This window comes from Mauremys mutica, chromosome 6 (genome assembly GCF_020497125.1).
Source record: "Mauremys mutica isolate MM-2020 ecotype Southern chromosome 6, ASM2049712v1, whole genome shotgun sequence".
Taxonomy (NCBI): Eukaryota; Metazoa; Chordata; order Testudines; family Geoemydidae; genus Mauremys; species Mauremys mutica.
In genome coordinates this window covers 23463372-23476379 of record NC_059077.1, presented here as the reverse complement: position 1 = coordinate 23476379, position 13008 = coordinate 23463372, and the positions used below count along the sequence as shown (strand labels likewise).

The window sequence follows — 13008 nt, the reverse complement described above, 5'->3', positions numbered from 1 at the left end:
TAAACAAGCAATACGTTTATTAACTACAAAAGGTGAATTTTAAGTGACTATAAGAGATAACAGACAGAACAAAGCAGATTACTGATCAAATAAAGCAAAATACACAAGCTAAGCTCAATATACTTAAGAAACAGGTTACAAAATGTAAATTCTCACCCTAAATGCTATTTTAGGCAGGTTGCAAAGTTTCTGTGGTTCAGAGTTCCAGTTATTTTTCTTTTCAGACTGGACCCCTGTCTCAGTCTGGACTCCCCCCTTGCCTTCCCTTCAGGTGGCTTTAGCAGTCTTTCTTCTTGGGCAGACAGGCCATGGAGAAGATGAGTCCCGTTTGCCTTCCTCCCCACCCTTAAATAGGATTTACATAAGGTGGGAATCCTTTGTTTCCCAAACTTGACCCCCCCCACTTCCGTTCCAGTGGAAAGTTACAAAAAGTCCCAGGTAATGTTCAGTATCAGGTGCCAAGACCACCTGACTCTGTAGTATCACAGTGTCAATGAGTTAGTGGCAGTATGGAGGGTCCGCAGGAAGGCCAAGCCTTTTCACAGTCCATTGTCCTTGCTGATGGGTCATCAGCCCTGTCTGGCTTTTCCATTGTTGTACCTGAAGTGTTAGCAGTGTTAGCAAAGTAGCATAGCTGAAATACAGATACATAGTCAAGATTCCTAACTTCAGATACAGAAATGATACAAGCATACAAATTGGATAATCACATTCAGTAAATTATAACCTTTCCAACGATATCTTACAAGACCCATCTTGCATAAAGTACATCTCAGTTATGTCATTCATATCATAAGCATATTTTCATAAAGAATATGGAGTGAAACGTCTTGCTTTGTCATTTAGTTTTACTGCAAAATTGAATGCAACAGAAAGAATGAGTTACATTTGGCGGATGGCAACTGAGGGACAACTGAATTTAGTATTGCCAAACCCAACAGCTCAATAATCATGAGTTAGGCCCCTCAGAATCATGAGATTGACTCAAAAGTCATGCGAGTTTAAAAAAATAATAATGATGGGTTCTTTTTATTTGCCTTCCAGTTTTTGAGCCTTTAGGGTTCAGTTGGGTCATGTTCTCAAGTTGTTCTCTGCAACCACAACTTAATTACTTTTCAAGTGAAAGCTGAGATTCACATGCAATTGCATGAATCTGAGAGCTGGCTCTTTAAAAAGGCACCAAATATCATAGACGCATGAGCAAATCACAATAGGCCATGTTGTGAATTCTAATTATGGTGCTGCTAATGACTGGCTGAATGACCTTGAGTAGGATACTTAGCCTTTCTGTGATTCATCTTCCCTATCTGGAAAATTAGGGACTATAACTCATATTGGATTACAGAGGTGTGGTGAGGATTAATTAGCTCAAGTTTGCAAAGTGCTTTGAACACATAATGATATACACACACATGCCAAATACTATTATTAATTGTTGCACATTGTCATATTTTTCAGCTATCCTCTAATCCTACTTTTCCCGCTGGAGGAGGAGTAGGTAAACAACATGAAGCAAAACTTGGCGTCATCAGTTAGATTTATTTTGCTGCTTTTTCTGAACATAGAGTGTTTGAATGGTAAGTAGAAAACTATACAGCACATTATTTTCCTGAAAGCAGTTTGTTTAGAAAATTCTGAAGATAAATCCTGGCTATCCTGATCCTCACTGGAACCTATACAACTTCAAATCACCAATTCGCTTAAGAACTCCTGTACGAAGATTTTGAAAATGGCTTGATTTACTCTTGTGAAAGTTTTAGGGTCAGTAAGTGATAACTTAGGGTATGTCTACACAGCAAATAAAAACCTGTGGTAGGCCCATGCCAGCTGCTTCGGGCTTATGGGGCTCGGGCTGTGCGGCCGTTTCACATTGCCGTGTAGACCCTCCCACCTTGCAGAGTCCCAGGGTGTCTAGTTGCTGGGTAGACAGACCCTTAGAGATAGTATTGACAGACACCTGTCCCTTCCCCTTCATTCTTCTTAGGACTTGTCACCATGAAAATGTGAATAGTAACATTAATGAAAAAGTGGCATGGAACTTCACTAAAGTAATAAATAAGCTTAGAAGGTGAAGGCACGTGTATGCAAATTTGAATACACTTTTTTCTTAGAGATTATTGACCAATGTGGTGTTCATTTTAACAAGACATGTTTTTAAATACTATGGATTCTATGTAGTAGTAATTCACACATTCAGGTTTGCCTTTACACAGTGTACTGTATCCAATCCATGGAATCTATCATCTCCTTATACCTCACCATCAGTACTACCTAAATGTGTAATGTGTGATATTTGTAAAGCTTATTAACTAGGTTGATTTATGCACTTCCCCAGAGCAATCACCTCCTGGAAAGCCTGAGGTTTTGAAGTGTCGTTCTCCAGAAATGGAAACCTTTACTTGCTGGTGGAAGCCTGGCTCAGATAGTGGACTTCCTACCAACTACACTCTGCTCTACAACAAGGAAGGGTGAGAAGCTGTGGATAGTTATTCTGTAGATTATTACTTTGCTTCATATATATTTACAGACCCCAAACTCTCACTTGTCTTTAAATTGCAGGTAATTATCAGATGATGAAGGTGTTGTGACAGAATAGGGGAATATCATAGAATATCAGGGTTGGAAGGGACCTCAGGAGGTCATCTAGTCCAACCCCCTGCTTAAAATAGGACCAATCCACAGAAAGATTTTTATCCCAGTTCCCTAAATGGCCCCCTCAAGGATTGAACTCACAACCCTGGGTTTAGCAGGCCAATGCTCAAACCACTGAGTTAGCCCTCTCTCCCCACCCCCTTGTAAAGGTAAGGGCCATGCCCCTTTCAGAAGGGATGCTCTCCCCAAGCAAGGCGCACCAGGACAAAGGCTCAACAGTCACCTGCAAATATGTCCATGTTAATTTGTGGATTTCGTTTTTGTTTTATGAATACTTGTATTTCAAACTCTATTTTGAATGGTTTCAGAGTAGCAGCCGTGTTAGTCTGTATCCGCAAAAAGAACAGGAGTACTTGTGGCACCTTAAAGACTAACAAATTTATTATAGCATGAGCTTTCGTGAGCTGCAGCTCACTTCTTCGGATGTCTGTGTGTTCCATTCTATGCATCCGAAGAAGTGAGCTGCAGCTCACGAAAGCTCATGCTATAATAAATTTGTTAGTCTTTAAGGTGCCACAAGTACTCCTGTTCTATTTTGAATGTAATCTTTAGTATGGCTTTGAGTGTTCCTTTTGGTAGCTGGAACTTGACAATTAGTGGAGAACCTGTATTTGGAAAGCTGTTACAAACCCATCAAGGGCCATCAACATTGAATAGCTCTACCCTGGAGAAACAATGAGGTTGCTTCAGCTGTGTCATTGACTTTGAATGAACTCTACACAGAAATCTGTCTGTGGGGAGAGGGCTGACATTCCCCTGATCTACGCACATGGCTGGGAGAGCTGTAGTTAGTCCACCTGACCAAAGAGAGACAGAATCTGTTTTTTAAAAGAGTGTTTCTGTAAGCCAGGGGTCTCAAACTCAAATGACCATGAGGGCCACATGAGGACTAGTGCATTGACCGGAGGGCCACATCACTGACACACACCCCTCGCTGCCTCTGGCCCCGCCCCCCACTCCACTCCTTCCATCAGGCCCCGCCTCTTCCCACCCCTTCCCCGAAGTCCCCACCCCAACGCTGCCCCAGGGGATCCAGAAAGGGTGCAGGGTGCGGCGGGGGCTCAGGGCAGGGAGTTGAGGTGCAGGAGGTGTGCAGGGTGCGGCAGGGGGCTCAGAGCAGGGAGTTCAGGAGGGGTGCGGGATGCAGCAGGGGGCTCAGGGCAGGGAGTGTAGGGTGCTTAAGGCAGGGAGTTGGTGTGTGGGATGCAAGAGGGTGAGGCACGGGGTCAGGGTGAAGCAGGGGACTCAGGGCAGGGAGTTGCGGTGCAGGAGGGGTTCAGGGTGCGAGCTCCAGCCTGGCGCCACTTATCTAGAGAGGCTCCGGGGTGGCAACAGCGCGCACCGTGGCCAGGGCAGGCTCCCTGCCTGCCTGCCTGTCCTGGCCCCCGGCCCGGCACCGCTCCATTCCAGGAAGCAGCTGGAACCGTGTCCCTGCAGCCTCTGGGGGAAGGGGAGGGGCTCAGGGTTCCATGCATCTGCCACTCTTGCCGCTCCTCTGGGTAGAATCATACAATCATAGACTATCAGGATTGGAAGGGGCCTCAAGAGGTATCTAGTCCAACCCCCTGCTCAAAGCAGGACCAATCCTCCAGTCAGATTTTTGCCCCAGATCCCTAAATGGCCCCCTCAAGGATTGAACTCACAACCCTGGGTTTAGCAGGCCAATGCTTAAACCACTGAGCTATCCCTCCCCCAAAGCTCCCATTGGCCGCAGTTCCCTATTCCCAGCCAATGGGGGTTGTGGGGGGCGCTGCCTGGAAGGAGGCAATGCAGGAACCCTCTGCCTCCTTCCCCTGCCCCTCGGACTGAAGGGGCGTGCTGCCAGCTGCTTCAGAGAGCAGCGCGGGACTCACACCACCACAGGGGGCAATCCCTCGGGTAGGCAGAGGGGCGGGTGGTGGGGGCATGGGGAGCTTGGCAGGCCAAACTCAAGAGCGGCCTGCGGGCCACATGTTTTTGAGACCCCTGCTCTAAGCAAAGGGAGTAATTTCATTTCCAGGATCAGAAGGCACAGCCTTCTCTAAAGGACTTGGACCAAACCCAGGGACTCACAAAAGGGGATGCAATGAGGAGTTTGTTTTCCATAGATCTGTGAGTGCCTGTGTAAGAATTCCTTTGCTTTACTGCCACATTGTCCAGAGCTTAATTTGCAGTGAAGAGTTGCTGAGGTTCAAGCAACTAGGTGCCAGGGCTCAAGGAAATTTTTTACTTTCATAACTGATGCAGCAAGCCCAGAGCTGCCAGGGCTATGAACTGCCAAACCTAGAAGTGCTGGGGCTAAGCCCTGGCACAAATTAAGCACTGACATTGTCCTTGAGAGGGTGACCTTGAAACCAGAGCTCCCACAGCCAGGTGGTCTCTGAGGGGAACATGTCTAAATAACTGGGGGGCTCAGGCACTGGTTCCAGGTTCTAGGCAGCTGGATTGCAGGGTCCTACTGTCCAAGAAGGGTGTCAGACATGGGGTCTGAATCAGGGAATGCACCTGAGACCCAAAGTTAGGAACAGTGTCCAGTCACTACCCAGAGAACTTAGCACCACTATGTAAAAGTGAGGTTTATTTTAAGCATGAATTAGACATCTGTGCTTGTGAAAATAAAAGCACGAGATGTGCAAATGTATGTTCCCTATGTGCAAGAGGAGCTGTAGTCACTCCCAAGTCACTACTGATGTTGTTAACTTCACTGAAAGCAGAATCTTTTCTGATTAACAAAGACAGAATCTGGAGTTTAGTTTACATAAAGAGAATCTGTTCTAAATTCACATTTCTGTCATTTACATTTCGCTTCAGTGGTTCAGTATATCCATGCTGTCTGTCAGGTCTCCATTTAAGGGTTCTTTCTTTGGACATGTGTGAAGATCCTAAATTACTTGTACAGGTTGGGGAATGAGATTGACCAGTAATTATAGTAATGGGCAAGTGACTGTGTCACAGAAACCACCATCTCAGTTGTCACTGAATGGTAGACATATTGGTAGTCTTTGCAGAGACCATGGAGGCAGTTTGACAGAGTGGTGAGAGTAATTGCTTTCACTGCTATTCCCCATGTTGTACCTGATCTGTACATAAAAAGTGGGCTTCATTCCCTGGGGCTCTCAATCCTGCACCACTTTCACAAGCACTAAAATTCACTCTTAGAGTATGGAATGAAGGTCGTGCTCTTTTTTGCTTGTACACACATCTCTAAGATGCTTTTGATTATATACTGACGAAGGGCCCAACACTGATCTGTGCTTATGTAAGACCATGGGGAACACAAGAACCCTCCCCAGCTACTGCGTGAGGGCAGATCTCAGTCCTTCCCTGCGAGCAGCAGGAACTAGTTCCCAACTGGATAGGGATGGGGAGGTTACAGGGCCGTAGCCCTGCTCCTTCCCATCATTGGTCCATGGAGCAAGGCAGCACACTAGGGGAACCAATATGCCCCATACCTAAGGATGATGCAGAGTGCACAGCTATGGGAGAGATTTGCCTCCTGGGTCATCATCTCAACTAGTGTTCCTCCAGGCATTGGTGCAGCTTTCTATGGCCTCTTGCACCAAGCTGTATGTCAGTCACACAATCTAACACTAAATAAATGCAAAATAATGCTATTACCAAAAGCACCTATAAGAAATAGGAGAGTTAGGTATAATGAACTGATACATTTTTATTTTAATGAGATTATAACATTAAAAATTAGACAAGGCATCTTCTTGTCTGCAGGAGAACTGACCTGAATAAAGTAATAAAAATTTCTCCTCTATCATAATGCTAAGTAATGAGACTTTCAGGTGGAAATATGTAAAGAAAATATTTGACAACATGCTGTCTTCAAACCAGGGGTGAAAGTAAGTTAAAGGATTTACCAGTATGCCAGAGTCCTGAGCAGGGCGTGGCCTCGATTGGAAAGGGCGTGGCCTCAACTGGAAGAGGCGGAGACTTTTTAAATCAAGATTTAAAGGCCCCAGGGCTTTGGCTGCGGCTGGGAGCCCTGGGGCCTTTAAATCATCCCCGAGCTACTAGCTGCAGAGGCGGCTGGGAGCTCAGGGGCAATTTAAAGGGCCTGGGGCTCTGGCCACCACTACCGCAGCGGAGCTCCGGGCCCTTTAAATTGCCGACGGAGCCCTGCCGCTGCTACCCCAGGGCTCCAGCAGCGGGGCTTAGGAGGCAATTTAAAGGGCCCTGGGCTCGGCCGCTTCAGGGAGCCCCGGGCCCTTTAAATTGTGAGCCGGGGGAAGCCAGTCCTGTCTGGCCCGGCGTACCGGCTCTTGCTGGTACGCCGGGCCGGATCGGACTGGCTTACTTTCACCTCTGCTTCAAACCAAGTGACTGTCTTTGATTTGCCTCTAACTTCTTGTTCTTAAACATTTCAGAACTGTTTTGGTGTTCTCTATAATGTTCTGTTTTATGGCTCCATGTCAGGCAAACCATCTCCTCCTCCTTTTTAATAGCATACATTTAGTTATGACCTATATAAATACTAGTTCTAAAAGAACAGAGGATAAGTTCTAGCCCTGCGTAGTTCTAGTAAAGATAGCTCCAGTTCAGCAAAGCAGTTACATTAATGGGACTTGAGCATGTACTTAAGTGCTGTGCTGTGACAGGAGTACATACATGCTTAAAGTTAAGCGTCTGTTAAAGTGTTTTGCTGAACTGTGGCCACTATTAGTAAATCAGATGCTTTACTTAATTTCCTGATGACTGATTGTTTTTCATTTTTTAATTTCAGAAAAGAACAAATTTATGAATGTCCAGATTACAGAACTGCAGGTCCCAATTCCTGTTACTTTGACAAAAAGCACACCAATCTCTGGACATCTTATAACATTTCTGTAAAGGCAACTAATGAGGCGGGAAGTAACATCTCTAACCCTCATTATGTGGACGTGACTTCCATAGGTAAGAGGCGGGGGAAAAACAGAAAATAAAGTGGAGATAGGCAGGAGCTGGGAATCATAGAATCAGAGAAATCATAGACAGATAGGGTTGGAAGGGATCTTGAGAAGTCATCGAATCCATCTTTCTGTGTTGAGGCAAGGCCAAGTATACATAGACCACCCCTGACAGATGTTTGTCTAGCCTGTTCTTAAAAACCTCCAAAAATGGGGATTCCACAACTTCCTTGGTAATCTGTTCTCAATGATCCTTAGAAAGTTTTTTTTCCTAAATTTCTCTTGCTGCAAACTAAGCCAATTACTTCTTGTCCTACCCTTGGTGGACACAGAGAACTGTCTTCTTTATAACAATCTTTTACATATTTGAAGATTGCTATCGTGTCCCACTTAAACCGTCTTGTCACTAGACTAAAAGTGTCCATTTCTTTCAACTTTTCCTCATAGGACATGTTTTCTAAAGCTCTTATCAATTTTGTTGTTCTTCTCTGGACTCTCTCCAGTTTGTTCGTATCCTTCTTAAAGTGTGGTGCCCAAAACTGGACACAGTACTCCAGCTGCGGCCCCACCAGCGCTGAGTAGAATGACACAATTTCCTCCCAGGACTTAGGCCTGGTCTACACTAGGGGGCAGGGTCGATGTAAGATACGCAACTTCAGCTACGTGAATATCAAAGATACGAAGAAGTATCTTATTTCAACTTACATTACGTCCTCACGTCGCGGGATCGACGGCCGCAGCTCCCCCTGTCGACTCCGCTACCGCGGCTCGCTCTGGTGTAGTTCCAGAGTTGACGGGAGCGCATTCGGGGATCAATATATCACGTCTCATCTAGACGCGATATATTGATCCCTGATAAACCGATTGCTACCTGCCGATCTGGCGGGTAGTGTAGACGTACCCTTACATACAACACTTCTGTTAATACACATCACCATGCTATTTGTCTTTTTCGCAACTGCATCACATGTTGGCTCATATTCAGTGTGCAATCCACTATAACCCCCAGATCCTTTTCTGAAGTACAGCTGCTTAGCTAGTTATTCCACATTTTGTGCATTTGATTTTTCCTTCTTAAATGTAGTACTTAACACTTAAAGTTCAGAACTATGCCATCTTGTTTCTGAAACTTTATCCTGAAACTGCTGATTGTGAAACATCTTAATTTGATGGTGAGGGAGCCTTGTAAGAATGGCATTGATCAGCAGATCATGTGCATTCATTTTAAATATGTATGTGTCTGAAAACCGTATGATGTGTGTATTATTTATAAATAAATAAACCTTATTAATTTTAACTGATAAATTGGCACCAGGTTTAATTAAAATTAGTTCATGTTTTCCCAATGGTTTGCTGACAGTTAATGCAATTCCATAACAATTCAGTTTCTAAATATATCAGGCTACGTTATTTTATCTCAGTGTCTTCCTGATCAAATTTTGCTCCATTTACAAATGTAAACATATTTTTCTAGCCTCGAAAACTCAGTCAGGATTTTAAAAGGTAAATCAATCAGGTTCTTCCTGGCTTGTGTTTCATACCTAGTACTATGTCTCTGTGGGGTAAATGTTTCTGTTAGTTACTGTTTTAAAGGTATGATATGCAAAAGTGCTTGCAAGAGGGCTGAATTTTTTTTTTTTAGTCCCAGTCACATGTCCTGGCTCAAAGTTACAAAGATCAATGTCTCTTTCACAACACAGGAATTATTGCCCACTGCTGCCATGAGGTAACCCTAGGCACCTTCTTCTGAAACATACTAGTGAGAGACAGACCTTACTTGTATTCTAGGTACAGAGGTAGGGGCTCTGACCCACACTCCTAACATCATCCTGCTTTCAGTGTGTTACCGAATGTACACATTATATTGATATAAAGATACTCAGTCTATTATCAGGTCAGACAGTTTCATTCTATGGAAACATGTATAGTTTTATGTAAGTATGTGTTTCTGTAGCCTGACAAATTCAGCAGAAAGTGTAAGAGGAACATGAGCAATACTATGGCAAGTCAACAGCCAGTTCAAACATACTCAAAAAGAGAGAAAGGAAGCCAGAGAGCTACTGGACTATTCCAAACCCCTGTTGTCTTTTTTATTGGCTTTTCTTATTTAATGTAAATTGATATTTCCTGAAGCAAATAAGTTAAAATACTAGACGATAGTAGGAGGCTTCTTTGGTGAGAGAAACTAAAAGTTTCAGTGTTTGATCTTTCATTTGTACAGTTCAGCCAGATCCTCCTGTAAACCTATCTCTGCAAGTAATACAATCAGCTGGGATATTGTATCTTTGGGCAAAGTGGTCTCCACCTCCATTGGTTGATGTCAGATCTGGTTGGCTTATACTTCATTATGAATTACGACTAAAGTCTGAAGAAAGGGAAGAGTGGGAGGTAAGGAAATGGCAAACTTTCATAGTGGATGTTCCCTTTTCTCTAGTTCATATATCTGAACTTTATATCTTGATATTATGTACACTGTGGTGTCTGACCAGGGCCTGGGTAACCAAGTAAGGCTGTCCAAATATGACCATTAAAAAGAGGAGAGTATTTCTGTGGTTTGGAGGGAGGGAAAGTAAGAATTCCAGATATGTACGTCGTTGTCCTAAGAACTACATACAAGAGAGAGAAACTGACTGCAAGACTGAGAGTACAATAGGTTTTCCTTGCAGTGGCTATCCTGAACGTGTCTGTCTTAGAGATACTAGGGAAAATATCACACTTCATATGTTCCTCACAGCATGGAGTCAGATTTGGTGAAAAGCTGGCTCAGTGGGCAGCAGGGCTGTATTTCTCTTGCTCTGACATCTGAAGTGAAGTTGCTAATATTGGAATGAGTGAAAACTAAACTGGTCCTCAGAAATCTAAAATAAGCCATATATTCTAGACTCCTGAAGAAATCTTGGTCTCATTTAAGGGAGATTTGCCATTGACTTCCATGGGTCAGGATTTCACCCTTATTTCTTTGTAGTGCCCATTCTTTAAGGTCTGTGGGTGAAATCCTGCTCCCACTGAAGTAAATGGCAAAACTCACATTGACTTTAATGAAACCAGGATTTCACTTCATGAACCCAGTTCCTTATGGTTTCTATATTTTTGATTCCTCTCCAGACTATTTTTGTTGGACAGCAAGCACATTATAAGACGTTTAAATTACATCCTGGATTGAAATACGTTGTACAGGTTCACTGCATGCTAGACCATGGAGAATGGAGTGAATGGAGTTCAGAAAGTTACATTCAGATCCCCAATGGTGAGTGGCTGACAATCTTTCTGTTAATTTCCTTTTAAAATCTCAGTGACTACAGTGTTTGTGAAATGTTCCCATGTAGCAGCCCTGAATACTGATGTCCTCTATACACAGGAAATGTACAGTACAAGAGAGAGCAGCAGTGCAACCCTGATAATATCCAGGTATGACACAGTTGTTCAGTCTTCCTGGTCCATTAGTCCTTGGCCTCATTGTTTTGACTGACAACTACAGGTGCTATTTAATGACATTGTGATGGCAGGCTTTGGACATTTGTTAACTGGGAACTGGACTGAAATCATCAGCTCATTTCAGACAGTGCACAAAACTGCATTCACCATAATATGGTAACAATTTTTTACCAACCTGGTGTGGGTTTTAGTTGGTGGCCTAAATACGATAGACCTCAGATCTCGTTACCAAACTCCTTAGCCATGCTGTTGCTGTTACTCACCTCTGCTGTTTTATTAATTATATTTTTCATGTCTTGACATGGAGAGTGTTGGCAATGATTAAAATTTTCACATGTGACTAAGGAGCCTAAGTCCTATTTTCAGAACTGACTTTTAGGCACTTTGGAGCATTGAAAATTAAAGATCCCAATCCCAAGAATTGAAAAACAAAGATTCTCAATAGCTTGAGACCATTATTCACCTCACATGCACAATCACAACAGTCTTTCTTAGTGCAGTGTTTCAATCAGCATCATGCTACTTGATGTGTTAATCTTTGTCCTGCTGTAAGTTTTTTGTTTGAGTCTCTAATAACATCAGTGAGACACCAAACAGGTCACAATAAAACTTCTTTGGCTGTGATCAGACAAGTAGCTTAGGTCTCTAAGTACCATGTATGAGGTCACTAAGCAAGGAACACATAAGTGCTTCCTTTTTCTTATCCCTTAAAGGCAACTCAGCCTGATCTGGGGCTGCAGGAGACAAGGGACAACGCTGGCGAGAAGACACACATGGGCAAACGCTTGGAAGGAAAATGCAGCTTCATCAGCTAGACTTCTTTTGCTGATTTGTTTTTTGTTTTTCTTAACAGAGTTTTGGGATGATGAGTAGAGAACTAAAGTGTCCTTTTTTTAAAGTGGTTTATATAGAATAATCTGAAGATAGACAGACATATCTAGAGTGTATCTACCTTAGGAAATCATAGGTCCCCCATTACCACAGTATCTGAGCCCCTCACAAACTTTAATGTATTTATCCTCACAACATCCCTGCAAGGGAGGGCAGTGCTGTTATCCCCATTTCTATGTACAGGGAACTGAGGCACAGAGTGACTAAGTGACTTGCCGAAAGTCACACACCAAGTCCCTGCGCCACACAGACTTCAACCCAGATTTCCCAAGGCCTAGTCTAGTGCGCTAACCACTGGAGCTTCCTTCCTTCTCTACTGATGTAGAAGTGAAAACATGTTTTTTCTTGTACAGTAAATATACCTAAGTCTGACTGTCCTGTTCCTGTCTATAATTTATAAATTCAGGATTGATATTATTCAGTGTATTGTATAACAGTTAAGTTTATTAACTAGATAATTTATGCATTTCTACAGGGCAGCCCCCTGGAAGGCCTGAGCTACTGAGGTGTCGTTCTCCAGAAAAAGAAACTTTTACTTGCTGGTGGAAGCCCGGCTCAGATGGAGGACTTCCTACCAACTACACTCTGTTCTACAGCAAGGAGGGGTAAGAAGCTGTGGATAGTTATTCTGTGGCTTATTATTTTATCTCATGTACATTTACAGAATCTGAGTTCTCATTTGTTCTTAAATTGTAGTTAATTGTCAGGGGAGTAAAAAGTAATTTAAGATTTTTGTAAAAATGAATTGTACTAGCAAGCAGCAGTAACTACTTCATAATTGAGATTGCAGCAGGGTTTCTATTTAAAGCCACTCTTTCAAAATGCACTGAAATATTCTATGCAGTGTTGTTGTAGCCATGTTGGTCCCAGAATATTAGACAGACAAGGTGGGTGATGTAATATCTTTTATTGGACCAACTTCTGTTGGTGAGCGAGATAAGAAGAGCTCTGTGTAAGCTCAAAAGTTTGTCTCTCTCACCAACAGAAATTGGTGCAATAAAAGATATTACTTCATCCACCTTGTCTGTCTGGGATATTCTGACAGTCTTCGCCAGATTGCCTTGAAAACTTCTATGCCACTGTAAGGCCCGGGGTACAGTTTGTGGTACACATTTGGGGTCCTTTGGCCAAGGGGCTCCTGAGACACAGGGCCACT

General features: G+C 43.3%; 1 protein-coding gene across 14 annotated transcripts in view; it reads left to right on the top strand.

The window, feature by feature from the left end:
• The window catches only part of PRLR (prolactin receptor), a 275125-nt gene that overhangs the window by 239488 nt on the left and 22629 nt on the right, over window positions 1–13008 (top strand). For all 14 annotated transcript variants that reach the window (XM_045020949.1, XM_045020951.1, XM_045020955.1 and 11 more), the window contains 6 exons: window positions 1459–1577; window positions 2336–2468; window positions 7364–7533; window positions 9748–9914; window positions 10632–10773; window positions 12328–12457. In XM_045020949.1, the coding sequence (XP_044876884.1) occupies window positions 1508–1577; window positions 2336–2468; window positions 7364–7533; window positions 9748–9914; window positions 10632–10773; window positions 12328–12457 (812 nt within the window). In that variant the 5' untranslated portion in view covers window positions 1459–1507. The remainder of the gene's footprint in view (window positions 1–1458; window positions 1578–2335; window positions 2469–7363; window positions 7534–9747; window positions 9915–10631; window positions 10774–12327; window positions 12458–13008) is intronic.